The sequence below is a fragment of the Balaenoptera physalus genome, assembly GCF_965194825.1.
Source record: "Balaenoptera physalus genome assembly, chromosome: 11".
Classification (NCBI taxonomy): domain Eukaryota; kingdom Metazoa; phylum Chordata; class Mammalia; order Artiodactyla; family Balaenopteridae; genus Balaenoptera; species Balaenoptera physalus.
In genome coordinates this window covers 1551900-1579025 of record NC_138896.1, presented here as the reverse complement: position 1 = coordinate 1579025, position 27126 = coordinate 1551900, and the positions used below count along the sequence as shown (strand labels likewise).

Below are 27126 nucleotides of genomic sequence, written 5' to 3'. Positions count from 1 at the left end.
AGCTTCCCACTAACATTAGACAAAAAGCATTAAAATGCCAAAATATTTGCTTTATTTTGGAATATATGTGCAATAAAGTTCAAGTAAAATTAACCCTTGGGATACTTGCCTTTTTTTTTTTTTTTTTTTTTAGCAGATCACGACATAGCATCTTAATTTTGGTTCTTTTTGTTTTTCAATCACAGATTTCCTGGAATTAGGATTCTTTTTCTGATAAGCTTAAGGTATATTAGAAAATAAAACACCTATTCAAAAATTTAATGTCCAGTTTCCTATTTATGTGGGTCCTTTTCTTTTTGCTTCAGCATTTTTGGGCAGAGTCATTAGAGTCATTTTGGGACGGAGTCACTTCTGTTACATAGTAGGAAAAGGGAAAAGAAGGTGAAGTTCAAATCAGGTTTTTTTCCTTTCTGCTAATTCCGGTTAAAACTTTTGCTGGAGAAAAGATGAAATAAATTTTTATAAACATGTTTTAAAATTACCATGGTTTTATTTACTCTTGTTAAAACTTCGTGTGAGTATAATTACCTCAGAAAGGAAACGAAAGTCTTAATTGAGATGATTAAACATAATGTTTTCTTGTCCTTTTTTGTGAAGCAGAGGCTCTGTCAGCAGTTTGGATGGTGTGCCTGAGGTGAGGGCTCATGACCCAGTGATCAATTCCAAAGACTAAAGTTTAAGGAGGGGTTGTGACTAACAGAATAGCCTTTATTGAACATGGCTCTGCTGTGCTTGGTCAGAAGCAGTGTTACTGTGTCGGATGGTCTTGATATATGTTCCATCGGCTGCTGATTTTCCGCTTCTGTACGCGGGTAGCCATGTGGTAGCCAGGAGTCTTCAACAGTGGGTCTTTGTTGAGGTATTAATTTCTGTCCAGGAAATTGATGTGACTTTTAAAGACTATTGCTGTGCGTGAAGAGCGCAGACTATTGCTGTGCGTGAAGAGCGCAGACTATTGCTGTGCGTGAAGAGCGCAGACTATTGCTGTGCGTGAAGAGCGCAGACTATTGCTGTGCGTGAAGAGCGCAGACTATTGCTGTGCGTGAAGAGCGTAGACGAAGTTGTATGGGTGTTGCCCCTCCCCCACGATTAGGACAATAAAACAACAAAAGAAATATGTGTGGGTAGCACTTTTTAATTCTACTTATCTTTCATTTATTTTGGCGGCTTGGTATGAAAATGGAATCTCTTTTGTCATGATGATAAATGGAATCTTTCGTTGTAATGATAAAGCAAGTTGATAAAGTAAGGAAGTGAAAAGTGGTAGAAAGTGCTTAAAGCTATAATTTAGTGTTATAATACTTTTAGATGCAATGTTTATTTATTGGGTTTAAACAACGTTATGTGTATGTGTGTGTTTAAAAAATATTCCGTAAGGAATTGACCTTTAAGAATTGTGAAGCACATTTTCCCCAACTTTATTTTTCATATTTCCTTATAAAGTTTAAAAAAAATTTTACACTGTGAGTATTTTAATGCCATTTCCTCCTACTTTAAAACTGTTTTAAATTAGTTTTATTTTGTACGTTGCTTCAGAAATGACAGTGAATTTAAGAATTAAGCTCTGGTGTGTGTAGAATACAAAAGTGCATTGATCACTGGGTACCTCACCTCATGCACACCGTCCAAACTGCTGACAGAGCTGAGATTAAGTCAGGACTTCCTGAGGTGTGGGAACTACCTGGCTTGACTTGCATCACACTGAATTGAGAAAGACAGGTAATATTTATATGCCTTTTTTAATAACACTTTCACTAAGCTTCCACTATTTCAGGGGTCCGTGTGGCCATTTCATGTATATTTGACGCCTTTACAATCTTAAAATGAAATTCATGGATAAGATAACGTATCTTAACGACACACATTATGTTTTTTTAAGTCCGTACAATGTTTTTACTATAACCAAGAGAGAAAAAGGGAAGTGAGTAGTTTGTCAGGAGACTCTGTGTTTCCGCGTATAAACGTGAGACGCGGCTGCGTGGGAACACACGAGGTGCTCCGCCGCCTGCCCCTACCGTGGAGTCCGGATGTGACGGCCGCAGGTGCAGACTGTGACATCTGCGGGTGGTGGTGGCAGCTCAGCAAGCACTAGCGGCCATGTTGGCGTCACCATCTTTTTAAAATGGTCTAATTTGGTTAAATTTGGCATAAAGTCGTAGTTTTCCTTAACATGCTTTGTAGCACATACTTTGTGCGTACGCAAAAACCCAGTTAGGTTCTGCATTCAGATAATTATGAACAAGTTTTGTTTTTCCGCACAGGAACACCCAGCAGGACTTCTGAACGTTGTGAGGGACACAGGACAGCCTTCGGCCATGCGGGCTGTCCTGGGCGCTGCAGTGCTTCTAGCATTCCTGGTCTCCACCAGCTAAGTGCCAGCGGCACCCCAGTGATTGTGTCAACCGGAATGCCTCTGTTCATTTGCAGAGCCCCCTTTAGGCCATGGGCACGTGGGCCGTGAGAGCCCGTGGAAAAGCCCTAGCAAACTGCTTGGCCGTGTTCCTTCACAACACTGTGAACAGCCATCTTTGTGGCAGGCAGTGATGCGTGCTGCGTCAGGCACGAGTGACACTCGTCTCTTTCCTGAGGGACCCCGGTCTCTGCAGGAAAACACAAATAGATGCCATGTAAGGGAAAGTGAGGGAACTTGGGCATAGGTGGGATCCAAGATAAGCTGGTTTCCTCCCATCTTTACGTTCTCTCCTGGATCGTGGCATGCCCTTAGGACCGTGGCCAAGGACCCTGCCCTGAGGAAGCTCTGGGCGGGAATTCCAGCTCTGCCCCGTACAGGAAGTGAGACCTGGAACCCAAACTTAACTTGTCCAAGGGTTGGCTTCCTCGTTTGTAGGAATGAGGATAATGAGATTAGCTGCATAGTAAGATAAGATAACTGTAAGAATTAAGACAGAAGTGTTGTATAAAGAGAGTGCAGTGAGTGTGTCAAAGATTGTCTTTTACTAAATTTTTTTTGTTTTTTTTAACAAGAGAAAACTGGCAGTAGATGGGGCTAAGGCTACTCTAATACTAACTGTGTTTGCTCTTTTACTACAAACATTAAAAAAAAATAAAATTCCCATGGTTTGTAATATCAGGTTTTCATCCCACACTTGCTCTTTTTTCCCTTCCTGATTATTTTCTTTAGAAATAAAATATAAAATAAAAGAAAAAGCCTTTTGTGCTTTTCATGAAAGTTGCAAGTTGAATGTTTTTGAAACCACACACCTCAGATGGAACTAGAACCCAGTTGCACCTCAGATGGGACGTGAACCCAGCCAAAACCCAGACTGGGACTCGAACCCACTGTCTTTTAGTTAAAATCACTCACCTGGTGTCAAGACTTACTGAAGCCCAGGTTCTTTATGTCTCAGCGCAGAAGGAATTCTGTGAGAGGCAAAGTGGTAGGCAAGAAATAGATTTATTACTATAGGACGCTTGTGTGGGATACAAGCAGGTAGGCAAGGGACCCTGCCCCAGGAGCTAAGTGGGAAAGCAGGTTTATTTTGGGAGATACACACTCCATGGGTAGAGCATGGGCCATCTCAGAAAGCGCGAGCGGCCCTGAAATATGGAGTGGTTAGGGTTTTTAGGCTGGGTAATTTCATAGGCTAATGAGTGGGAAGATTATTCCAACTGTTTTGGAGAAGGGGTGGGGATTTCCACGAACTGGACCACTGCCCACTTTTTGGTGTTTGATGGTCAGCCTCAGAACTGACATGGCACCTGTGGGTGTGTCATTTAGCTGATGTATTACAGTGAGCATATAATGAGGCTCAAGGTTTAGTGGAAGCTGAATCTTCTGCCATCTTGGACCCAATCAGTTCTCACCAGTTTATGTCGTGTCCTCAACGGCTACATCATTCTTTAAGGGTTGTGCCCTGCCCCCTTCCCTCCTGTCTCATGTTCAGTTGGCTGAGGGGTCTTCTTGACTTAATGACGTCACCTCTGTCTTGAAACTGAGGCGAAAAGGAGAAGAGGTAGGAGTGGGAGGGTTTGAAGTAGAAAGACGTTTATTGAAATATACATCAAAGTTAGTGAAGTTTGTGAAAGGTTTATGTTGATCGTGCAGGTCATCCCGTGATACAACCGAACTCCATCGCGGAGAAAGAGGACGGCTTGCCGTACGTTGTCATCAGCCTAGTAGTCGTGGAGTCGCGAGGTATCTTGGTCACAGAACGTTTGAGCAGAATTGACCTTTGAGTTGCAGGGATTGGTATTCGTAGTCCTAAACCATCAGTCTGTGGTGGAGCAGCGAAGCCGATCCCCACGACCAGTGCAGTACAGACCGAGAAATAACGGCTTCAGATGTGGAAGTGTGTTTCCAGCCCTTGGAGAGGTGGGCGAGCTTCTCATTCTGCACATGCCATCGAAGTGAGTACGTTCTGGAAGTATCCTCAGAACCACGGAGGCAGGAGGTGATGAACTGCAGAGTGAACAAGGGCCCCGTTCTTGGCTTCTGAGTAATACAGGTCCCTGGGCCTTGTCCAGACCTCGTTCGTAAGGGCTTCTCAGGGTGGGGTCTGGGGTCTTTGCTTCCCGCCCCTGCACTCCGCCCCCGGCCGTACCACGCTGCTTATGGGATCTCAGCTCCCCGACCAGGGATTGAACCTGGGACCATGGCAGTGAAAGCCCAGAATCCTAACCACTAGGCCACCAGGGAGCTCCCAAGGGTCTTTGCTTGGAATAGGCTCCCCAGTTGATTCTGACAATAGAGTCATGTAGTTTTGGGAGTCACCATTATGGATTGGAAAATTGATGCTCCAGAGATCACATTAGCCTGAGTTAATGGTTGTTCGTTTGACATCTCTACCGGCTCTTCTCCCTAAACCTTGAAGTCAGCACGGGTAAGAAGAAACATCTACACTCCCGACCGCCCCTCCTCCCCCCCAGCTCCTAGTTCTGTTATTAGCTTGATTTGTCTTCCTATTACTCAAGCTCAAAACATCTGTTCCCTTTGAATGGTTTTCTGTTCCCTTTTCCCAGACCAGTTTATTACCATATGTTCTGTCCCTTTCATTTTTCTGATCTGTCCTTGTCCCTTCTCAGCACCACTGTTCCTGTCTGTTTTCATTAACCCTCACCGGGGATTTGCCATGCCATTCGTTTTCCCGGGGTCACTCTCCCCCAGGTCACAGAAGTCTGAGGTCTGTTTTCTTCAGAGTGTTGTTGCTGATACTGTGAGTTGAGTCACAGGCCTGGCATTCTAGCCCTTCCACAAGGTCATCACAGGTTTGGACACAGTGGATAGTGGGCTGTTCTTTCACCCTCCCTCACCGTCCTCACCGCCCACATTGTTGCTGGTGGGGTATCTTCCCGGCGGGGGCCTCTCCCTGTTGCTCTCCCTATTGTTATCCGTCCTGACGGAGCTCGAGTGTCAGGTAGGTACTTGAGGACAGCTTCCTGGTCCCTCCTTTCCCAGATGTGCCCTCATCTGCCTCTGACCCTCCGCAGTGTGCTAGAGTTAAGGGGTTATCAGCTTACCCTTATTTTGCACATTAAGCTCTTTGAGAACCGAGACTTGCTCACCTTGATACCCCTGCAGCATTTGGTAAAGAATCTGAAACATTGTAGGAGAGGCAATAACTATTTGTTGGATTCTTTAAAGTTGAAATTACCTGGGAAGTAGTCCATTGCTGCAAGGAATAAGAATGGAAACCTCTTACTACCTTTTCCTACTTCAGTAATGACCCCGGTCTGTATCAAAGGAGAGCATTTGGGGAGCTCAAGGAGGAGGTTGATTATGTGACTGCTCGGTTTCAGACAGTTCAGTGAGGCAGCTGCAGAGACTAAAAGAAAGCTCTTGATACTATTTTTGTAGGCAGCTTTACATTTGGTTTTGGAAGTAAAGTATTAAATATGGAAAAGCTAAAATTACTTCTGTTTGACCACTGGTGAGTTTTAGCTAAATTGAACTTTGTGTCTGAGGAGAGAATCCTGAGCATTTGGGTAAAATAGTCGGATCCATAGTCCCGTTTTGTGCAGGAGCCCCTGTGCCCCCATCACTCCCTGACTCTAAATCCTCCCTCCTCGGTGGAAACCGGCATCTTGCTGCCAAGAGTGGGGCCTCCTGGCCGCCTGAGTTGTCGGTAGTTAACTTGCCCGCTGTCGAGGGGCCTGGTGAGCGCTGCTGGTGTCCTTACGGAGCTGACAGCTCTGCGGGAGCCTGGAGCCTCGACTTCTGTGCTTCTGGGGAGATGACCTGTGGGTGTTATCTTCTAGTGGCTTAGAGGCAAGAATTGAATTCATTGATGCTGAAACAGGAGTGCTGGTTTAAATTCGTAATTTTCTGCTCTTTAGTAATTGACTATATTGAAAACATTTAAAAATAACCCTCCCTTTAAATAAAGCAGTTTCCACTTGAAAAGCATCGCTGTTCCCTTGTAATGTGGATGCCATTTTATATGATCTCTTACAGTGAAAGAAGGTCAGGTGAAGCCACAGCCTAGGGTATGCATCTTTACTGTTTGATTACTTGGCACGTCATCTGAGGCAGAGCTTCGCTAATTTCATGTTACACCTCAGTATTCTCTTGCAAAAAATGGGAATAGTGTTGGTACCTCCCTCGTGGGCTTGTGGGGGGGTAAAATGAGGTGAGTTGATGGATGGCAAGCACTTAACAGTGTATCTCTCCTGATATGAGTGTTTTCTCCATGGAACACTGCAAGGCATTTTTGTGCTTCCATTTTGTATTTCATCTAAGAGCTTGGTACCTTTCCAAGGAGTGGCTCAGGTCTCCTGGGACGAGAGTCAGGCCTGTGACTGCGACTGATGGGGCCACAGGTGGATCAAATCCAGAGAACTGGGAATGCTTGTCAGGCGATGAATCAAAGAACGGAACTTCTTTCCCAAGCGTGTTGTAGATCCGGCTGGGCGCTGTAACTTCGTTCCAGACCAGCAGGGCGGCGCTGGAGCGGGATCTGAAGAGCTGTACAGTTCCCTCCGCCCGAGTCGGCTGACCAGCTGGAGGCACGTCCTCTCCTGCGCCAGCACAGAAAGGGCCGGCTCAACCCAACTTACTCATCCATTTATTTTATGAACTTGGCTTGGAGTGAAGAATATCTTGGGCCCTAAATGATTCCATTGCAAAATCAGTAAAGCAGACCTGATATAAAGAAAGATATAAAGAGTGGTAAAACCAAAGAGGAGGAATTGTGTAGGATATTTTAATGATCTGGCAACGTTTTTAAAGTATTTATTGTTTCTAAACATAGAGTATCATTGATGTTTAACAGTAGACTTCACTTTTACTTGAAAGTATCTAATTTACCGTACACATAACATTATATATAAATAAATATCCTTGTACATATATTTATTTCTGAAATGTGGCAAATACTCAAGTAGAGACTTCTTTTCGGTGCCCATTTGGGTTAAAACACCAGCAACTAGAGAGTCTCAGTGTGTATCGGCCAGTAGTTTCAGTCCTGCACCTTGATTACTCAGATCTTGATAAGTGAATCTGTGTAGGTGGTTGTGCGGTTTTCAGTCCTTGCTTGACAGAATGGATTTTTGTTTTCTTTTAATTAGTAAACACAACTAGACAGTGGTCTTCAGTGTGTATTAGACCAAACGCTTGAAGGTACCTGGAGGGGACACCAGATACAGAGCTGAAGTTCTTCTAGCACGTTTAATCTATTCGAGGAAGACCAGCTAACACTTGTTTCTGCAGAAGTAGCTGTAGGGGCTTGTTGCGGACCCCCTCCGTCTCGCTTGTTTCACACACTCGGATGCTGTAGTGGAAATCTGTAAACAGTGCCCTGGGCCTTGTTTTGGCGGTCAGCTAAGCTGAGTAGGTGGATTTATGCCAGGTTCCATTAGTTGGTACCTTTGCTGTTTTTAAGGGATAGGCCCAGGCCTCCATTGCAGTAACATAAACGAGTGATTTTTGAATGGACGTACAAGTAATATTTTAATAACATCGTACAGTAGAACATCACAGCAGTCCCAGCAAATCTTAAAAATGAGCAGGTTTCGTTTTCCTACTTTCCCTGCATGTTTTTGTCTATATGCACACTTGGTTTTTACACGGTGAAGGTTATTGATTCCCGGGGCCAGTTTGGCGGCTTCAGTAATGGCAGCTTTGGTGATTTGAAGCCAAGTTTGAGAATCATTGCTAAGGATATAATCCTGTGTTTAACAGAATGAAATTTTAACAAATGTATGTTAATTGATTCATTTTTTGACAGATATTTACTAAATATCCCTAGTTCTCCACTTCCTCATCTGTAAAATGGGAATGGTAACAACGTGAGGCGCTTGAGGGAGGTGGGGAGTTGGTTGAACAGGAGAGGAAAGGATGTGAGCACGCACGCGATCCCCCTGGACCTCAGGATGCAGGCCCAGACCTGCCAGTTAGAGCCAGGTGGGCCAGTGTGCCCACACCTGAGTGGGACTTCATTTTTGATCACAAGCTGATGAGATTTGAGGGAACTGAGTTATATGTTTAATAGCTATAACATCACCTTGGCCCCAGTTCTCTAAAAATGGCCCTAGGGCAGCTGGAGTTTTCTGCTGAGGCATTGATTCTGTCTTGGGAGAAATTCTGAGTGTCTTTATTACTGATCTGGGAAATAGGTGAAGGAACTTGCATGTAGGGTGGGTAGACTGATTCTAGCAGGAGAGACGTAGTACAAATCTTGGCAGTTTAGTTGTGGAAATGAATAAAACAGCTGTTAGAGTATCATTATTGTTGGCTCCAGACAGCGGTCGAAGGTATAGTTTAATTCTTCCACGTTGTTGGATCCCCCAAGTTGATATCTGAATGGACACACATTTAGAAGTAGTGATTTTGATCAAAATGTTTGACTATTGTCTAATATAAAGAATATGCGATTACAAGAGTGCAGTATTTTCAGGAACAAATGGGGATGTGTGTGGACACGAGAGCACCGTGCTGATACAGATCTGTGCAGTCTGCTGCCCTGGCAGCGATCATGTTTTGCAGGAGGATATCGTTATTCTTGACATCAACTTAAAACACTTAAAGCTGTCCTGTAACGTGACTCGACGTTCATTCTTTCCTCCCTCGCTGGGATGTGTCCTCGTACACTTCACTGGGGAGCTAACTGATGAGCCCTTTTCAGAACCTGGGAGAAGCCTTGGAGTCGCACCGGAATGCAAATCCTGGTTTTGCCTTGTGCTCTTGACCAACGTACTTGACCAAGACAGTGGTGTGGTCTCCTTCATAGCTGAAGAAGATCACTTGTGCCACGTGGATATGAGGGTTCAAGAGTGGGAGAGAAGGGGCCAGTTAGGAGGTTGGTGGAGTGGTCCAGGCAGGAGGAGGTGGTGGAGTGGACAGGAGTCTTGGCCGGGAGGTGGAGAGACTGATGTGTGTGATGTTTTGAAGTTGGATTGGTAGGGTTTGCTGATGGATTGGATGTGGGGGGTGAAGAGCAGGGAGGCAAGGATGAGCCCTGAGTGTGTGTTTGATCATTTGGATGAATGCAGATGCCATTTAGGGACGGGAGAGACATAGTTTGAAGAGAGGGGTGGGTGGGAATTGAGAATTGAGAAGTGTTATCTTCCTTGCTCCTATGAACCTTTTGATAAATCCTTTTAAAAGTGGAATTTCATAGATCTGACTTACGTAATATTGCTACAGATGACTTGGAGAGGGAATACCTCATGAAGGAGGCTTCTGGGAGTCTCCAGTTGGTTCTCATGCCTTCGGAACATCGGAGAAAGAAATCTTTTTGTTTATGAAATATTTTGGAAACGCTCAGAAAAACTCTTTGGAATGACTGGGGGGCTTTGTCCACGTGAGCTGTGATTTATTCCAGAGTGGGACCCTGCTCTGTATTTTAATCGGCATGTGCTGTGTCTCAGCTTGTCCTACAAAGGGACAAGTTCCTCAAGTGGTGAAGTGTAGTGTGTGGGCAGCCCTCCAGCTGGGTCTCACAGTGTCCTTTCCTAAGGCAATGAGAGAAAGGAAAGGAAAAACGCAACCTTCATATTAGCTGTTAGCTCCTAAACTTTATTTTCCAAACCATTTGTGTTTGCTTATACCCCCTTTTTTTTCCTTAGTAAATTCAAATGATGAAAAAGATCAAGATTCATTATGAAATTTGTGATTACCACTCTGGCCGTATCCCCGGTCCAGAGGACAACTGAGAAAACCGATTAGTTCTGGTGTGTATGTCTCTCTGCAGCCTTAGAGTCTCTGCGGAAGGACCCAGGTGTCTTTGATTTGGGCTCTGTAAGGTGAGATCCCGACCCTCTTTTTCTTTTCTTTCCCCCAGAAAGAGAGGGCCTTTGATATTTTGAAATATGCCTTGATGCTGCCTAGCCTCTGGCATCTCTGCCTGTGCTGGTGGCCAGCTTTGACCATTCTCTGGCCATCGATGGTTCAGGCCCGTACCCCTGAGCGGGCCTCACATGCCCAGGTGCTGCCATTCAGACCACAGACTGACAATTACTTAGTTAATCTACCTGCAGAGAACTTGTATTTCATGATTGGCCCTTGTCAAGAAATTGTGCCACTCCTGTGTAGGATTTTTTTCATCTTTAGTGTAATCGGATGGGTGTACCATCTGAAATTTCATTTCTATTTTTAAGTGAGAATTTAATTGATCTTACTGACTTTGGCAGTCAATCCAAATTTCAAAATGGAGAACCTTAGAATGATTTTCTTTTTCATAACCCTTTTGTACTCCTGTGGATTGATACTACAACTTCTTGAAATCAAGTTTTAAAGATACTTTTAAATTTTTTATTATGAAGACCGATTGCCTTTTTTAGATAAAGGAGTTGTCTTACAGTTAAGTTGGAATTGCTCTATGATATGGCTGTGTGTTTTGCTGTCGTGATGCTTTTCTGTGTGCACTGTGGTGGTTTGCGTTTATTCTCGCCTCTTGGGCTAACTGGCGGTGCTCCTGAAGACAAGCAACATTGTTACTCATTGTTATGCCCACAAAGAGAGCAGAGCTTCCCCCGCACAAGGCAGCTACTCAATGAAAGGACGCCGAGAGACTTCAAGTTGCTCTCTTCTGACAATCGCATCCCTCTGCTTCTGTGCCTAGTCATGGCGTGGATTATCTTGTATCCTTGCAGTGTGTTTCCAAGGGTGTGTTTTGGCATCAGAACATCCTTGTTCGTGGGGAAAAGTCAGCATATGGACGTTCAGACATTGGAAGGGGAATCACAGGGAAATTCTATTAAATCTGGACTTAGGGCGCCAGCTGTGCTTCTGTCATTGTCCAGTTGTTTTAGTCTTCATAGCCACCACTCCAGATCTGTCGTGCTCTCCTCATCTTTCCGGGTTTCACACAGGCCCCTCCCTTTTAGCAAAATGTCCTTTTTCTGCCTTATTGAGATCAAGCCCGTCCCACACCTCCATCCCTTCGCAGTCTCACTGTGCTTGGACGGTTCCTCCCGTCTTTAGTCTCCGAGGAGGAAAACGTGCCTCTTCCTACCACAGCTGCCCTTCTGGGTCCAGCTCCGTTTATTTTGTACCCTTTCCTGTTGTTCTTTCCGCCACCTGCCCACAAACTTTCTGAAATCAGAGATCTCTTCCTTTGGCCCTCCAGCTGCTTAGGTTGCTTTCCTACTTCTCTGAGTGCCTCGATGGCCACAGCTTTTCAGAACGTCCCCTCCATGCCTGGCCTTTGGCCTGACGCCCACTCCTGGCCTGTGTGCTGAGCTGTGTGGAGCCTGATGGGAGGGGCTTCAGCCATCGCTTCTAGACAAATCCCCCGCTTCATTCCCTGGGCTTGCAGGGGTGGGCTTCTGAGGAGGGCGGTGAGAGAAGGATCTCTCCTTAGATTGTCATATTGTTCCCCCCGCCCCCCGGTCTCCTGAATCCGTTGGGGCTCTTATGGTCCCCTCTCCCCACCCGGAACTGGCAGATCTGGGCTGTCTCTGGCAGATCTGGGCTATCTCTGGCAGATCTGGGCTGTCTCTGCACCTGGTCCCGAGGTGACCCATTGCCCTTTGGTTTCTGCAGACATCCTCTGCTTCTTCCCTGGTCTGTTCCCCGCCCACCATCGTCCCCTCCAGACTAGCTTGTTCACCAGCTGCTGTTAGGAGCTTCGTGCCCCACTTCATGAAGACGTGTACCCACTTCACAGATGAGGGGCAGAAATGAACTGATTTAGCTGAAGTCACACAGCTGGTAAAAGCCCAAGCCTTTGACCTCAAAATCTGTGTTTTTAAACATTGTTACATTGCCCTATTGTAGCTTCCTAGCACTTAAAATTCTTTGAACAGTGAGATAAAATTTTTAGACAAAAAATTTGGATAACATGTTTAAGAACACTGCTAATATGTAATTCATCAGCAGATACAGTGAAGCAGAATCTGTTCTGATACTGTTTTTTAATTAGCAGAAATGGACTTGGTATCCTGGGTGGCTGATGTGGGGAGGCCGTCAGCTCTGGGTGTAGATGGGGAAGCCTGGGACCTCAGGGTCAAAGGTTGCCAGGGTCACCTTTCGCCTGGAGGCCACGTCTGATGTCATCAGCTGCGTGAGGACAAATGGGAGCATCTTTACTCTGAGGAACTTCTGTGTGATGCGGTTATGTCCACGGGCGGCTTGGTGGGAACATTGCTGTTGTTGCCTCTGTTTCCTCATCTGTAAGGTGGGAGTAGAAACAGCACTGCCGTATCAGGTGGAGACGATACAGCTTGTGCACGTGGCCTCCGAGTTAATGAGTATACAGTGCTTAGAGCATGTTTGAAGGACCGTGTAAGTGTTGGATGTAAAATAATCATTACTGTTATTGTTAATAGAGACCCAATGGATACTCGATTTATGGCAGATTGAGAGGGCGTGTGCCTGTTCTTGTGTGTGTGTTGAAACACAACAGGTTCATTTCTCAGCAGCTCTGCTCCTCGAGGCTTGGGTGTCACGGTGGGAGTGTGATGGGGGGTCGAGTTTGATGCAGTGATGTAGCTGCTGTTGCTGTGTTTTGTGGAGACTGAGGGTGGCGGGCTGCCCTCCTTTTCTACCCACCTTGGTTCCCTCAGGAAGATCTGCAGGGCCATGGAACTGACGGACCTTCCTCAAGGCCAAGGTGGCAGACCTTCTTGGCAGTGAATTTCCTCGTGGAGTTCTTTAATACTCCGGTTTAGTTCTGTCAAGCCCAGGAACCATGTTTTTGTTATTCTTAAACTGCTTAAATTGGCTGAGTCTTCTTAAAGGCTAATGATATTTTAGTCACCTTAAACTTGCCATTCCTTTACTAGCTCTTTGGCTGTATTCCATCTTTGCTTGTATATTTCTTTTATTCAGTTTATTGTCCATTTCTATTTCATTGAGTAACGTATAATACAGACTGTGCCTAGTTTGCTCCCTAGCTTGCACACATTTGGTTGAGCCATTTTTATATTTTGTTATGGAATTGATTTTAACTTTTTTTTTTTAAACTCAGAAGAAATTCGTAATAAAATTTAGTATTTAAAGGTATTGCCATTCTTACACTGCTGAGGATGTGTTGTTCTCTTTTAGAATTAGTGCTTTTTAAGTTAACTAATGTTAATAACTAAAACATCTTTTTCAAGAAACAAAAATGTGATGATTTATTAGGTTTCCAAATCTGGCCAACCATGAGAATCCTGAGCGGTGGGGAGGGAGGCTTTGAAATGACTGTATTCTGCTGTGGTTCCCCTTGCCAGTCCCCAGGTGACTGTGACCACGAATCGGATTCTCCGGCTGGTGTGGTTGGGTGGGCAGAGACTCTCCCCTGTTCTGCAAGGAAGGGCGGGCGGGATGCACACAGGCTTCTTGCTCCCCAGCTGCAGGTCTTTTCTGTTTCCTGTATTTTGAATATGTTGTGGAGCCTTTAAAAAGTGGGTGCCTTTCAATTCTTTTCCCATTTGTTATACTGTTCTTTGACCATCTGAACAGTATTTGAGATGAAAATGAAATAAAAAAAAATTAGGACGATCATACCCTTAAAACAGAAGAAGCTTCATCTAGAAAAATGTGAAATATTCTGCAGGCATAGTTTTAAAAAAATGAAATGGGTGGATTTGAACATGGATTTCTACGTTTTTCTATGTAAGACCTGAAAATACCCTAACAGGAAGGAATGGGAGAAAGTGCTTTGTCCTTTTTTAAAAGTATGTTTGCAAGCATTTACTCATTTAATCCCCTAAACTTTTTGAAGTGGGTAGTACATTTGTTCACATTTTTGGAGATTTGAGAACTCTGAGCTTCCGGCATCTAAGCACAGAACCTTCAACAACACAGAAGATGCTCAACAAGTATTTATTGAACGAGGGAGAGCGTCCAAGGTCCATGACTAGTTCGTGTTTGCAAGAAGGCTGTAATTCTGTAGAACCTGCTACGAAGCCTCATAGTTCTACTTAATAGTCAGGATGTATCGACATCTGGGGTTGGAATCCGACTTGCGCCCTTGCTAGTTACGCGGCCTTTGGCCACTGGTGGAGCTCACTTTGCCCCTGGGGAATCTGGCGATGCCCACCCGCCCCTTCCGGTCCTTAGGATGAGGGGGGTTACCCAGTTCCTGACACACGCAGCTAGCTTGAGGTATGCTAGCTGTTCCTAACACTGACCGAACGCAGTGTCAGCCGAATACTCGGTGGGTATGGAAGTGTCCATTTTGTAATCTCAGAAACAGGGTTTATATCCCTTACGGAAACTGCTACTGCAGCGGTTCCAAACCTAGAAACTTCCTTTTGCTCTCGATCATCAGAACTACCAGCGGCCACAGCCTGCACAGGCCTTCAGGTGACTTCATTTTCCCTGCATAACTGACGTGAAACAGACCTTCCTGTTTGCGCTGCCTGCCTGTGTGGCTTCAGCTTATGCCCCCTCTGTTAGGATTAGAGCGCTTAACACTGAGGAAAATGAATCCATATTAAACTCTCTGCTCTGTCCTCAGCCTCTACTTGAACCCTTCTAAACTTGGGACTCCATGCGTTCTGCCCTCTTTACCTCACGCCCTGTAACAACATGGCAGCATCTGGGGTTACTTTTATCAATCCAGCCGTTGGTGCAGGTGGCCTAAAACTGGTTCATTCTGACGTGTGTTATCTTAAACTATAGACTTGTGCTTTAGCTTGTTTCATTTCTTAGTGTAAATGAAAAATACCCCCCCACCCCCTTTTCTGGGAAGAAACTGTAGGTATCAGCAAGTGGACAGGAAGATTTTTGTTTTGTTTGTTTAATAATAAGAGGCTATAGGGCCATACATTTTCTTTGGAGTATATCTGATTATATTTCCTAAGTGTTGATAAGTAGTACTTTGTTTTTTAAAAAATAACCTGGAATTGCATGTTTGGTTTTCTTTTTATTCCATGAATTACTTAGTGTAGTATTTTAAAAATTCTAATATTTTAAATTTAAGATTGGTTACTAATTTTATTGCTTTGGTAATTGAGACTGTGGCTTTGTGCTATTTATATTTGTTAGGAACTTTCTGAGGTTTTCTTTGTGTCTTGGTATATCATCAGTTTCTATAAATGTTCCATTAATGCTTAAAAGGAAGATATATATGAGGTCTGATACAAAGCCATTAACTTGATCAATTAGATAATTCCAATCTTCCGTGCTTTTACAACTTTTCCTGCAGAGTACACCAGATGGAGAGGTGTGTGCTCTTCTAGCGCTTTTAGGTTTTGTGGGACTATTTTCCATGCACGTCTCATAACTTTTGCCTCTTATTCTTTCAATTCAGTGATATTTGAGACATAGAAACTCATGACTGTTACACCTTAATCATTGTTCCACTTAATGCTTTTGCCTTGAAATCTACTTTGTCTTACATTAATATTGCTACTCCCTCTTTCTTTTATTTTTATCTGTTGGATATATACCAGACCGGGTTATTTTGAGAGGTGATATCTTATTTTTTCCCTTAATCTGAGAGACTTTATCTTTAGTAGAGGGGAGTTAAATTCATTTGTAATGGCCAGCATAGCAGGTGAGTTTGGATATACTTCTGCCTTCTTAGTTTTTATTTTTAATGTATCCTTGCCTCACGTGGGGCTTAGGCGGTTTGTGTTTTGTCACGTAGACCGTCTTTTCTTTGGTGTCTCTACAGCGTTGGGAAGATATCTGTTTTTAATTCTACAGTCTGAGAAAACAACTCAAATTTGTCTGCCATTTGAGTTGTTTTTCTGCCCTTTCTTGTGTCGTTTTTGCGCTTCGCTGCTTTTCTCACAGTTCTGGAGGCTAGAAGTCTGAGATTGGGGTTGGCAGGGTTGACTTCATTCCCAGGAATCTCTCACCACACTCATCTCGCCGTGGATGGCTGTCTTCTCCCTTTGCTTTCCCGTGGTTTTCCCTTGGTCTGTGTTGTCTGTACCCTAATGCCTTCTTATAAGGACACCAATCATATTGGATTAAGGCCACCTTCGTGACCTCATTTTACTTCAACTACCTCCTTCAAGGCCCTGTTTTCAAATCCAGCCACATTCTGAGGTACTGGGGGTTAGGACTTCAACATATGAGTTTTGGGAGGACACAGTTTATCTCATAACACCTAACGTCCTGTTAAGGTGGAATTTTAAAAAGTATAAAATCATGGACACATTTCGTGTGTTTCCATCCATCGCAGTGATCACCAACGATGTGAAATTTGGCCTCTTGGGAGTCTATTTAGGTTACTCCAGAGTCCTTCAGGTACAGCTCCAGTACTCTTGGATACTTTCTTGTTTTCTCCACCCTTCTGGAACAATCTGCTGCCCAGATCTACCGTCAGATATTTCTTCCAGGAGTCCTGTTTTTTTTTAGTGGGAGGTAGTGCCGGATGATCCGAGGTGCCCTGATCTTCGGAAACTTCGTGGCTGGGCCCTTGATCACCATAGTTTGGGAGGCCCTGCAGCACAGTGGGTGAGGGGTGGGCCCTGGGGGGCCCTACTGCCCAGGGCATCCTCGCTCCACCACCCACAGGCATTGCTCACTTGACCCCGGTGAGGGCCCTAAATTCTCTGTGCCTGATTTCATCGTCATTGGTGGTCTGTGCTCCGGGAAGTTAAGGACTTCCTCAGAGTTTTCCACAGCTCTATTTTGAGCATCTAGAACAGGGCCTGGCACATAACTGGCACTTGATAAATATTTGTTCAGTGAATATATCTATGAATGGAAGTGATGGGAGTACTCTCTTATATGGTGATGGGATGCTTAGGAGATCATGTTTCTAAAATGTTCATTGCTCTCCAGCACCGTGAAGGGTCTGAGATTTCACCTCCTTACGAGCTGACACGTTAGTTGGCCGGTTTCCTGGGAGCTGGCAGAAGACTTAAGACTCGCAGGTCAGAGACAAAAGGCTTTATTACCCACAGCAATAGCAGTCACCAAGGTGTCACATTTTTCTGCTCTCCTTGCCTGAGCCCCTGTTTTTGCGGGGGACATGAAGACGGAGGGCGAGGTCCATGTGTGCAGTGGGCTACTTACAGGAAAGGAGCCCCGAGCTTAGGGAACCTGGGTCTTTTATGATGGACAGCAAGCAAGCTTATTCTGGAGGGGATACTTTATCTTCTAAAGCTGTTCACTGTACAGACATCCTTGAAAAGACAGTTTGGGACAACAGGACATGCAGTGCTTCTGCTTGTAAGATGTGTAAAAACACGAGAGACCCATGGAGAATTGTTGCCCAGCAAATAGCACTGATAGATGTAGTCAGGAAGTACTGGTCATGATGATGATTACCTTTGGTCATTTCCCAGCCTGAACATAAAAATATTTCTTCTTGTTGCCTTAATCTCATCCTTATTTAATCCTTGTCGTCCCATCTTTTGTTCCAAGATTCCTGGATGTGTATTTTGTGGTTTCTGGCACTTTCATCATAATTTTACTTGTTAATTTTGATTGCTTATTAATTTTAAGCTGTGTTTGTGCGTGTGTGTTAAATCATAGCCCTTTACTCTGCAGTAATCCTCTCTGTGCTGTGTTTTTGGTCTTTGTGGCGTGTAGTAAGCATGCCCACTTCTCCCTTCCTCCCTTCCTCCCCCGTCTTCCTTCCTTCCTTCCTTTCCCTCTCTCTCTTTCTTTCTCTCTCTCTCTCCCTCCCACCATTCCTTTGTCTTCTCTTCCCTTCCCTTCCTCCCCCTTCCCCCCCTTCCCCGTCCCCTTTTCTTTCGAGTGTTGCATAAGTCATTTTGTTTTGGCAAAGGGGCTCCATGTTGAACAAATTAAATTTTTTCTTCATCCCCTCTTCCTCTTCTGTTGTTACACTTATTGTCATTTGAATGTGGGTAAGAGCTCATCGTTCTGTTATTTATTAAGCTCATGAGACCCTTGAAACTTGTGTGACAGTTTCATACTTTACTCCTCAGATTAAGAACACAGACTCCTGAACTCAGGTTCACGAGTTCCTGAATTCCCTTACCATTGTGGATTTGTGACTTGTAATGCTATCATTTTGATTGATAGATACTTACAAGTAGTAATTTCTGTTAGTCTGATGTGTATTGGTTTTTAGAGTTTTAAGTCTTCCAAAAAAGGTAACTGGACAAATGGGTGAGTCTTCAATGTAATTATGCTTAAAAAAATTTTTTTTTGGTTAGTTTAGAATATGCAGTAACAAGGATAAAGGACTTAGAGCAATCTGGAAGTAACGCGGTTTTCTTACAGTTACACCGAGAAGATGGGGTCCACTAGCCTCTGTTATACCACTGTATAGCACATTCTGTCCAGCCAGTGAGCGGGAGTCCAGAACTGCCGTCTTCAACGTGACTGAGCGCTCTCTGTGCCTGTCTCCCTCTGAGTCTGTATCTGGAGGTGCTCTTCGGCTGCAGCAGGGCTGTGAGTTAAAGATCCCAGGTCCTGGCAACTATTTCGTGGAACTAAGCGGAAAAGTAAGTTACTCTCAATGGCCTCATCGAGTTGCAGTTGTGATCATAAACTTCTTGGTGCCTCTGTTTTTCCAGCAGATTTAAAACTATATTGCCTTTTTTTGGGGTGTGCGGGAGTTGCTTTAAACTGTTAGGTTTACTATTGTTGAGCGAGCTGTTTCTTGTGAGGATTTTTAAGCCGCTTTTCTATCAGCTGGACCTTGGCTGGAACCACCTTTATAGGAATGTGGTTTACTCTTCAGTTCCTCAGAGTGCCTTGCAGTTGCTCACTTGTCCCCGATTTATGTCTGGTGACTGTAACACTGCCTGTGTTTGAAGTTATCCCAGATATTAAGAAAGTGAATGATTTTTAATTTTTCCCCTATAAAGTTGATGGTGGAATCTAAAATGAAATCCACAAATTCTCTTTGACTCTCAGTGTCTTTTTCAAACACTCTATCTACTACTTAAACTCTCAGTATTCACATGATATAGTTCCTAATCTCTACATTGTGTCTTGTCAGTTGAATATATTCAGATGGAATTTATAATATAAAGTATTATTTGTGTTCTGTTGTTGACTATGAAGACTTAGAAATCCATGGAAATTGAGAGTACATTTTTTTTCTCTAAATATTCAGAAGGGGAGTTTCTTTAATAATTTTGATCTTGCCTACAGTGGTTGTGTTAAATTTATATTTAGAAACGGAGTTCTTATTTGGCATCCACTTTGCCCCATTTTGAGAGTTTATTTTAAAAGAAGCAGTTGATGTGTTCTGGCTAGTATTTGAAGAAAGTAACTGATTCATTCAGTTTCAGGAAGTATAGCAAAGAGAAGAGAAAGCATCGTAGAGGTCTCAGTTTGTGGTACATGAACTGAAAGCACAGTTGGGGCTCTCTCTACAGAGGATGCTCTCTCTGAACAGTGAACAAATACCGGTGCTGGCTCTTTCACATTTAGAGCGATGAGCCCTTGGGCCCCGCGTGCCGAGGCTCGCGTTCTGTTAGCAGCGAGTGACCCTCTGCTTCCCTTTACTTCTTCTGCTCGCAGACCTCAGGGCTTGATGTGTGCAGGTGCCACTCTCGGGCGTGGAGGTAGTTTGGGCCTGCGGGCCCCCTGTGGCGGGCAGAACCGATCGTCCTCTTCCCTCCCTGCTGTTTGCACGGGCTCCGAGGGCTGAAGAGGGGACATGGGAAGAGCTGCAGCGTCAGGACTGCCGCTACACCTGCTCTTCTGAGGACGGATGGGAGGAGGAGAGGAGGATAGCACAGAAAGAACAAAGATGGGAGAGGCACCCTAGAGAAGTGCCGTGGCCTGAGACAGTGCCCAGGGAGGGGAGCTGTCTGTTGTTGTGGACCCTTCCTGCCCAGCCTCGGCTGCCACTGTGTGAGCAGAAATGTTCTAGGTCAAGTGACAGAAGCCTGACCTGAATCCTAAAAACAGCGTCACATCCCTCAGTCAGGTCGCAGACTGGAGCCAGTTTATGGACCCAGAGCCCTCCAACGAAGGGGAGGCCAGCTCCTCTCGAGGAGGGACCCCAGCACTCTGCCCGAAATTGATGCCATTAGTCTTTCCCCCAGCCTTCGCCAGAGGGACCTGCGGCCTTTCACTAGGGTAACTGTGTATTGGGGAAAAGGAAGTAGTTGGATTTTTTAGGCTCTAAATTGATCCTAATTCCAGGAGACCCTGGCCCTGAACTGACACTAACTCCAGAAGACCCAGAATGCCACTGGTCAGAGTGGGGCCTGCGGAGGTCCAACGACCACGGCATTCTACCTGAGGTCCCCTCCCGGCGGGCCCAGTGGATGCCTGAGCCCATCCTGGGGTTATTTCCCCCGTTTTGGAATGCCTGATTGAATAGACATAGCAGCTGAGACAATCCCCACTTTGATTCCCTGACCTGCAGAGTGAGGGCTGCAGTGGTGGGAAAGGCCAAGTGGAAACTACTGGAACCACCTCTCCTGAGGAAAATGGTGACCCAAGAGGACACCTCCTCCCTGGGGGGACCGTGGAAGTTCGCGCCTCTGCCAGAGGAGGTGACTCCGGTCAGTCCCCGTTCACCGCGCCTGCCCAGCCTGCGCGGAGAGCCGCTGGGTCTTGGGGGCGCCAGGGCGTTACTGTGAGCTCAGCTGAGCGGGGCCGGTCGCGGCTGCTGCGCCAGGCGTGAGCACATCAGTGCCTTCCCTGCGATTCAGCCCTGACCCTGGCAGGTGCTTTTCCTTTACACCTGTCGGTGGGGGCCGCCAGAAGCGGCGTGCTGCAGGGCCAAGGCCAGTGGTTCCCTGCCGCGGTCCCGCTGCGGGGGACTGTCAGCTCTCCAGCCCCGGGGCGGAACTCAGTGGGCCGGGATCTGGATCCCTGTTCCCTTCACGAGACACCACGCTGGTCTGTTACGTGGATGAGATGCTGCTGGGCCCGTGCAGCGCTCTGGACTTCAGTGGAGAGACGTCTGCACGTCACAGGGAGGCAGAGAACTCTGACTGCGGTTTGGAGGCCTTCTACCTCCGTGAGGTCCCTGGGGCCCCGCGGCACGGGCACGTCGGGATACCCTCCTGAGGGGAAGGACAGGCTGTCGCGACTGGCCCCTCTTAAAGTCACAGCAGAAACACAGCACCTGCCAGCCCCTTTGGACTTGGCAGGTCATGTATTCTTCATCTGTGTGTGTCACTCTGGCCCATTTACTGAGCGATGGGAAAGTTGCTGGTTTTGAGCGGGGCCCAGCACAGGAGAAGGCTCTGCAGAGGGTCCAGGCTTCCACGCACGCTCCTCTGCCAGTCGGGTCGTATGATCCAGCAGATGCCACGTCCCTGAAACGTCAGGGATGGGCAGGGATGCAGTTTGGAGCTGTTGGACGCTGCAGGTGCGTCGCAGCACAAGCGCCGACAAGCAGAGCCTCGCCACGCCCGACAGAAAACGCCTCTCCTCTTGAGAAGCATGCGAAGCAGCTCTTGGTCTGCTCCTGGCCCGCAGTCGAGGCTGAGCACTTCATCACAGCCCACCAGGTAACCGTGCAGCCCGAGCCGGGTGTTACCTGCTCCATCGGCCGTGAGGCTGGGTGTGCACGGCAGCAGCCTGTCTTCAGGTGGAGGTGGGATATGCAGGTGGGCTCGAGCAGGCCTGGGGGGCACAGAGGAGTCACGTGAAGAAGGAGCCCGAGTCCCCACGGTCCACTTCCTTATGCTGCCCCTCTCACCGTCTTCCGTCTGTGGCCTCAGGAGGAGCTCCCAATGGTAGTTGATGGAAGAGGAGAAGACTTGGGCCTCTAAGTCCACCAGATGGCGGGTCGAGCGGCACTGTGGCCCTTTCTGGGAGGGGCAGTGACGAAAGGCATCCCTCCTGGTGGGCAGAACTTTGAGCTGTGCGCCTGGCGGTTCCCTGTGCTTGGAAGGAAGAATGGCCAGGTGTGCAGTTATGTGCTGACCTACCTCTGTGGCCAGTGGTTTGGCCTGACGGTCAGGGACGTGGAAGGAACGTGATTGGAAAGTTGGTGACAAGGCAATGTGAGGAAGAGGTATGTGGACGGACCTCTCTGAATGGGCAAAACCAGGAAGATATTGTGTCCATTTGAATGCCCACCAAAGTGTGATCTCAGCAGAGGAGGATTTTCACGATCTAGTGGACAGGTGATCTGTCCTGTGGCTCCTGGGCAGCCTCTTTCCCAGTCACCCTGTCCTCGCCCGACGGGCTCATGAGCGGAGTGGCCGTGGTGAGGGATGGGGGAGATGTGTGGGCCCGGCGACGTGGGTCTGTGCTCACCAAGGCTGAGAGCCCGGTCTGCCGGCAGCAGGGACCATACTGGGCCCCTGATACGGCACCGTCCCCCGGATGACCAGGCAGCTCCCTGGCGGCACTGTGATTGCTCTGGACCACTTCTCTCACGGAAGGGCAGCGTTTACTGCACTAGACGCCTGCTCGGGATACGGATTTGCCTTCCCTCCGAGCCCGAACCGCTGTCCATGGACGTACGGAGTTCCTCTCTACTGTCACGGCTTTCCCCGCGGCATCGCTTCTGCTCAGGGCACCCCCTTCACAGCGCGTGAGGTGCTGCAGTGGCCAGGCTCGTGGAAGCCACTGGTCTCACCATATTCCCCACCCTCCTGAGCAGCCGACTTGACAGAACAGTGGAATGGCCTGTCCAAGGCTTGGTCACAGAGCCGGCTGTCTGCTGCGGAGCTGGGGCTCGGTTCCCCAGGAGGGCCTGTCTGCTCTGAATCTGCTGCACCTTGTGGTGCTGTTTATTCCACGGTGAGGATTCATGGGTCCAGGAGCCGAGGGCTCGAAGTGGCAGTGGTACCCCTCACTGTTACCCCTGGTGAGCCATCAGCAAAATTTTTTTTTCTTTTCCTGTGACCTTACGCTTTGCAGCCTAGTTCCAGAGAGAGGGATACTTCCAGCAGGAGACACAGCAGTGACCCCGCTGAACTGAAGTTCAGACTCACCGGCCACTTTGGGCTCCTCAGGCCTGTGAGTCAACGGGACAAGAAGGGAGTTACGGGGTTGGCGGAGTGATTGATCCTGGCCACGGGGCTGGACAGCTGCTCCGCAGTGGAAGAGTGGAAAACAGTGGAAAACCACAGCAAAGCCACGCAGGCAGGACTACTCATGTCCCAGACCCTTCAGGAGTGAAGGTTTGGGTCACCCCACCAGGTAAAGAACCACGACAGGCTGAGGTGCTTGTTGAAGACAAAGAAATACGGATGGGCAGTGAGAGAAGATAGTTATAAGTAGCAGCTGCAACCCTGTGACCAGTCACAGAACAAGGGCTGTAACTGTCCTGAGCATTTCCTCCTTACTATCTATCTGTCTATCTTTTCTTCCCTTTCTGATTCCCTTATCTTGTAGCTTAAGGTGTACTGACTTGATATCATAGTAGTTAAGTGTTACTAATTTTATTTCATAGTATTTAGCTTATGGGACATCAAGCAGGAGAACGCCACTCTGGTACTTTACCTCCTCTCCCGGGGAAAGGCTAGATCATTTTCAGCGTACGTAGGATAGTTGTGTCATGTTAGGCTGGATTGTGACTTTATTATTACCTGTATTAGGAGGTTAATTCCGGTTTAGGGAGAGGTGAAGCCTATGGGCACCATCTTGACAAAGGCTGCACTTGTGAGGGTGAATCCCACGTGTCAGCTTGACCGGACCACGGGTGCTCAGACATTTGGTCGAACGTGATTCTGGGTGTTTCTGGATGAGGTGAACATTGACTGTGTAGACTGAGGAAAGCAGGTGACCCTCCCCAATGTGGTGGGTCCCGTCCCATCAGTGGAAGGACCGAGTAGAACAAAAAGGCTGGCCCTCCTGCAAGTCAGAGGGAACCCCTCCTGTCAGGTGGCCTTGAGCTGGGACAGCAGTCTTTTCCTAACTTCAGACTCAGCCTGAAGCATGGGCTCTTCCTGGGTCTCAAGGCTAGTGGCTTTTGGACTGGAAGTAACCATCGGCCCTCCTGGGCCTCCAGCTTTCAGGCTGCCCGCCGTGGAACTTCTCAACCTCCTTAATTCCGTGAGCTGTTTCCTTGTAATAAATCTCTCCATTCACACACACACACACACACACACACACTCACACATTCACACACCCCTCCAGCTGGTTCCGTTTCTCTGGAGCGCTCTGGCTGATACAGGCTGTCTAGTTCTTGCCTCTCCTATGCTTGAGAATCCTGTCTGACGTGACTCGGTTTGGGCCTCTGACTTTTCATTGGTGATTCTTTTCCTCCCTGAAATGTCAGGCGTCAGATGTTTTCTCAGGTATCATCTGAGAAGGCAGATACGTGACTTTACACCCTTCCGCTGGCGTCTTTCTAGTCCCTGTTCATTGTTGGGATAGTTTCTTATTGTCCTGTGCGCCACACGCTCACCGTCATTCAGTATCACCAACCGAGCCTCCAAGGCACGACAGCAGTCTTGACTGGACATCTTAAGAGCTTTCCCAAACTCTCCTTATGACAGCTTCACATCAGCGCTGTAGTGCTGGAGAAAAGTGAGAAAGAGCGTTTTCTCAGTCGACGGGCTGTTGCTCATCTAATCTTTATTCTTAGGTGGTCACAGAGCAGGTAGGGTGGTAGAGAAGGTGGCCGTGGGCACACAGAGTGGCAGGGATGGAGTGAGACTGCAGTGGCCCCAGAACCCAGAGACCAGGGCAGAGTTCCGTGCTCCTGGGAAGTGGTGGGAGCGAGGGGGGGCGTGTGCATCACCTCCTCAGCCCAGGACCACGTTTTAAATTTATTTATTTTATTTTTGGGTGTGTTGGGTCTTCGTTTCTGTGCGAGGGCTTTCTTCTAGTTGTGGCGAGCGGGGGCCACTCTTCATCGCTGTGTGCGGGCCTTCTTACTGTCACGGCCTCTCTTGTTGCGGAGCACAGGCTCCAGACACGCAGGCTCAGTAGCTGTGGCTCACGGGCCTAGTTGCTCTGCGGCATGTGGGATCCCCCCAGACCAGGGCTCGAACCCCCGTCCCCTGCATTGGCAGGCAGACTCTCAACCACTGCGCCACCAGGGAAGCCCCAGGACCACGTTTTAGACGTAACTGATCCAGTGGGTCTCAAATCTGGCCACGTCGCAAAGCACCAGGAAGGGCTCTGTGTGTGTGTGTGTGTGTGTGTGTGTGTGTGTGTGTGTTTGTGTGTGTGTGTGTAACATGAAAACCTAGTACCTTTGATTCTGTCAGTTGTACCAGGCATAACTTTACTAGCAATACATGTGACTGTTTTAAGTATGACGTTTAGAACTCTAACACAGAAACACGAAAACAAATTTACTCTTTTCTGTGAAGCAGTCAGTTTCTGCTTGCTCACGGAAGACACATAGTTTTAAGCCCCGGAGGCATAAGAAAAACAATTATGGGAAAGAACTTTGTGAACAGATGTCTGTTATTTGATTTTGGCTGCAGAAAACCACAGTCTTAATTTGTGGAACACTGGTGTTCCATGGGAGGAGAATTTGAGAACCACTAAAAACTTGTCTGATCGGTTCCTTTTCAACAGAGCAAAACTTGGCCTCTGTACACCGTGTCTTACTCAAGATTTCAAGGTCACGTAGCTGCAGGCAGAACCATGACTAGAGCTCAGATGCCCACACTGTCAGGTGTGCTTTCCATCTTTGGAAAATGGGCTTCTTTTCTTTTTTCTTTTTTAAATCAGCACTAGAATATATATCCTGGTGTGGCTCTGGGGCCAGTGTAGTCTCGAGAGGTTTTGCCTCTGAAAGCAGTGACCTTATCAGGCATAGACAATTTCCTGTGTCATTAAGATGTTCCTTGGCAGTATATTATTTTTCTTGGTGAATATATTGTGGTGTAAAACACGCACACAGAGCCAGCTCTCTGTTTTCCTGAGTGAATTAGCTGTATTGTAGCTTATCTGTGGCAGATCTCGCTTTTAAGTTTATTGACAGTGACTCCTGTCATTAGTGACTTGCTTGGTTGAGGTCTTGGCTTTCTTTTTATTCTGCCTTTTTTTGCAGCCTGAGTCACAGCCAGGAAGTCCTTTGAAACCAAACCCTTATTTGTGTTTCAGGGAGAGTTCGGGAAATGGTAACTCTGCTTAAAAGGGTGCTTTGGTTTCTCCGTCGAGGTCCTTCATTTTTTCACTCGCCTGATGTGAGATCTTGTTCTGTCCAAGAGAAGTTGTCCACAGGGCATGGGGGGGACCCGGGGTCTCCCCAGCCTCCTCTGGGTCAGCACTTCACGGCACAGCTTTGTTATGATGTTGAAAATGAATTTCCAGATCCTCAAGTACACCTAAATGGAAACAAAATCCTCAAAGAAACATGTGGAAGCTCCCTGCAGCTTTCCTGGATCCTGTCCTCTGCCCGGTTGGTAAATCCTGTCCCAGTGCTGGAAACGTTCAGGCTGGTGGCCACAGTAGGTGCTCTGTGAACACCTGCTGTCACTCATGTTGTTCATTGCTGTGTAAATAGCTTGCTTCAGTCGATGAGTGAAACTCATACATAGAATTAGAGAGTATACTCTAAAATTATCTTAGCATAATGTTTTGGACAAAGTTTATTAAAAATGTCTCAGAGGTGTAGAGTGTGTTTTGCAAGAATCACAGTAGAGATTTAGGGAAGTGACATTTATTAGAATATTTGTCATCTGTGTTGGCTTAGTAAACTGAGTTGTCTTTACAGAATTAATTTAAAAATACACATCTAAATCAGTTAATTTGGAGTTGGGCTCCTTCTATCTGAGATGGCTTCTCTGTAAATCAAGTGGGGTCACCATGGTGGTCACCCTCAGGGCTTCCTGAAGGTTCAGGAGGGAACCTGTGGTGACACACGAGCAGCAGCTGGACGCTGGCCGTCAGTGTCGGCCACGGTCGTCATTCTCCTCCTGCTGAAGAGTCACCGTCCAAAAGTCACCCTTCTCATAGTTCAGGTGTCGTATGTGGCG

The 27126-nt window shown here is 46.8% G+C and overlaps 1 protein-coding gene across 4 annotated transcripts in view; it reads left to right on the top strand.

Moving 5' to 3' along the window:
* GMDS (GDP-mannose 4,6-dehydratase) overlaps nucleotides 1-27126 on the top strand; it is a 484495-nt gene that overhangs the window by 35236 nt on the left and 422133 nt on the right. The window contains exon 1 of one of the 4 annotated variants that reach the window (XM_082414756.1): nucleotides 4105-4368. The exons of the other annotated variants lie outside the window; for them this stretch is intronic. Within the exon in view, the coding sequence (XP_082270882.1) occupies nucleotides 4303-4368 (66 nt within the window). The 5' untranslated portion in view covers nucleotides 4105-4302. Of the gene's footprint in view, nucleotides 1-4104; nucleotides 4369-27126 lie in introns of those variants that run through there. 4 annotated transcript variants of the gene reach the window in all.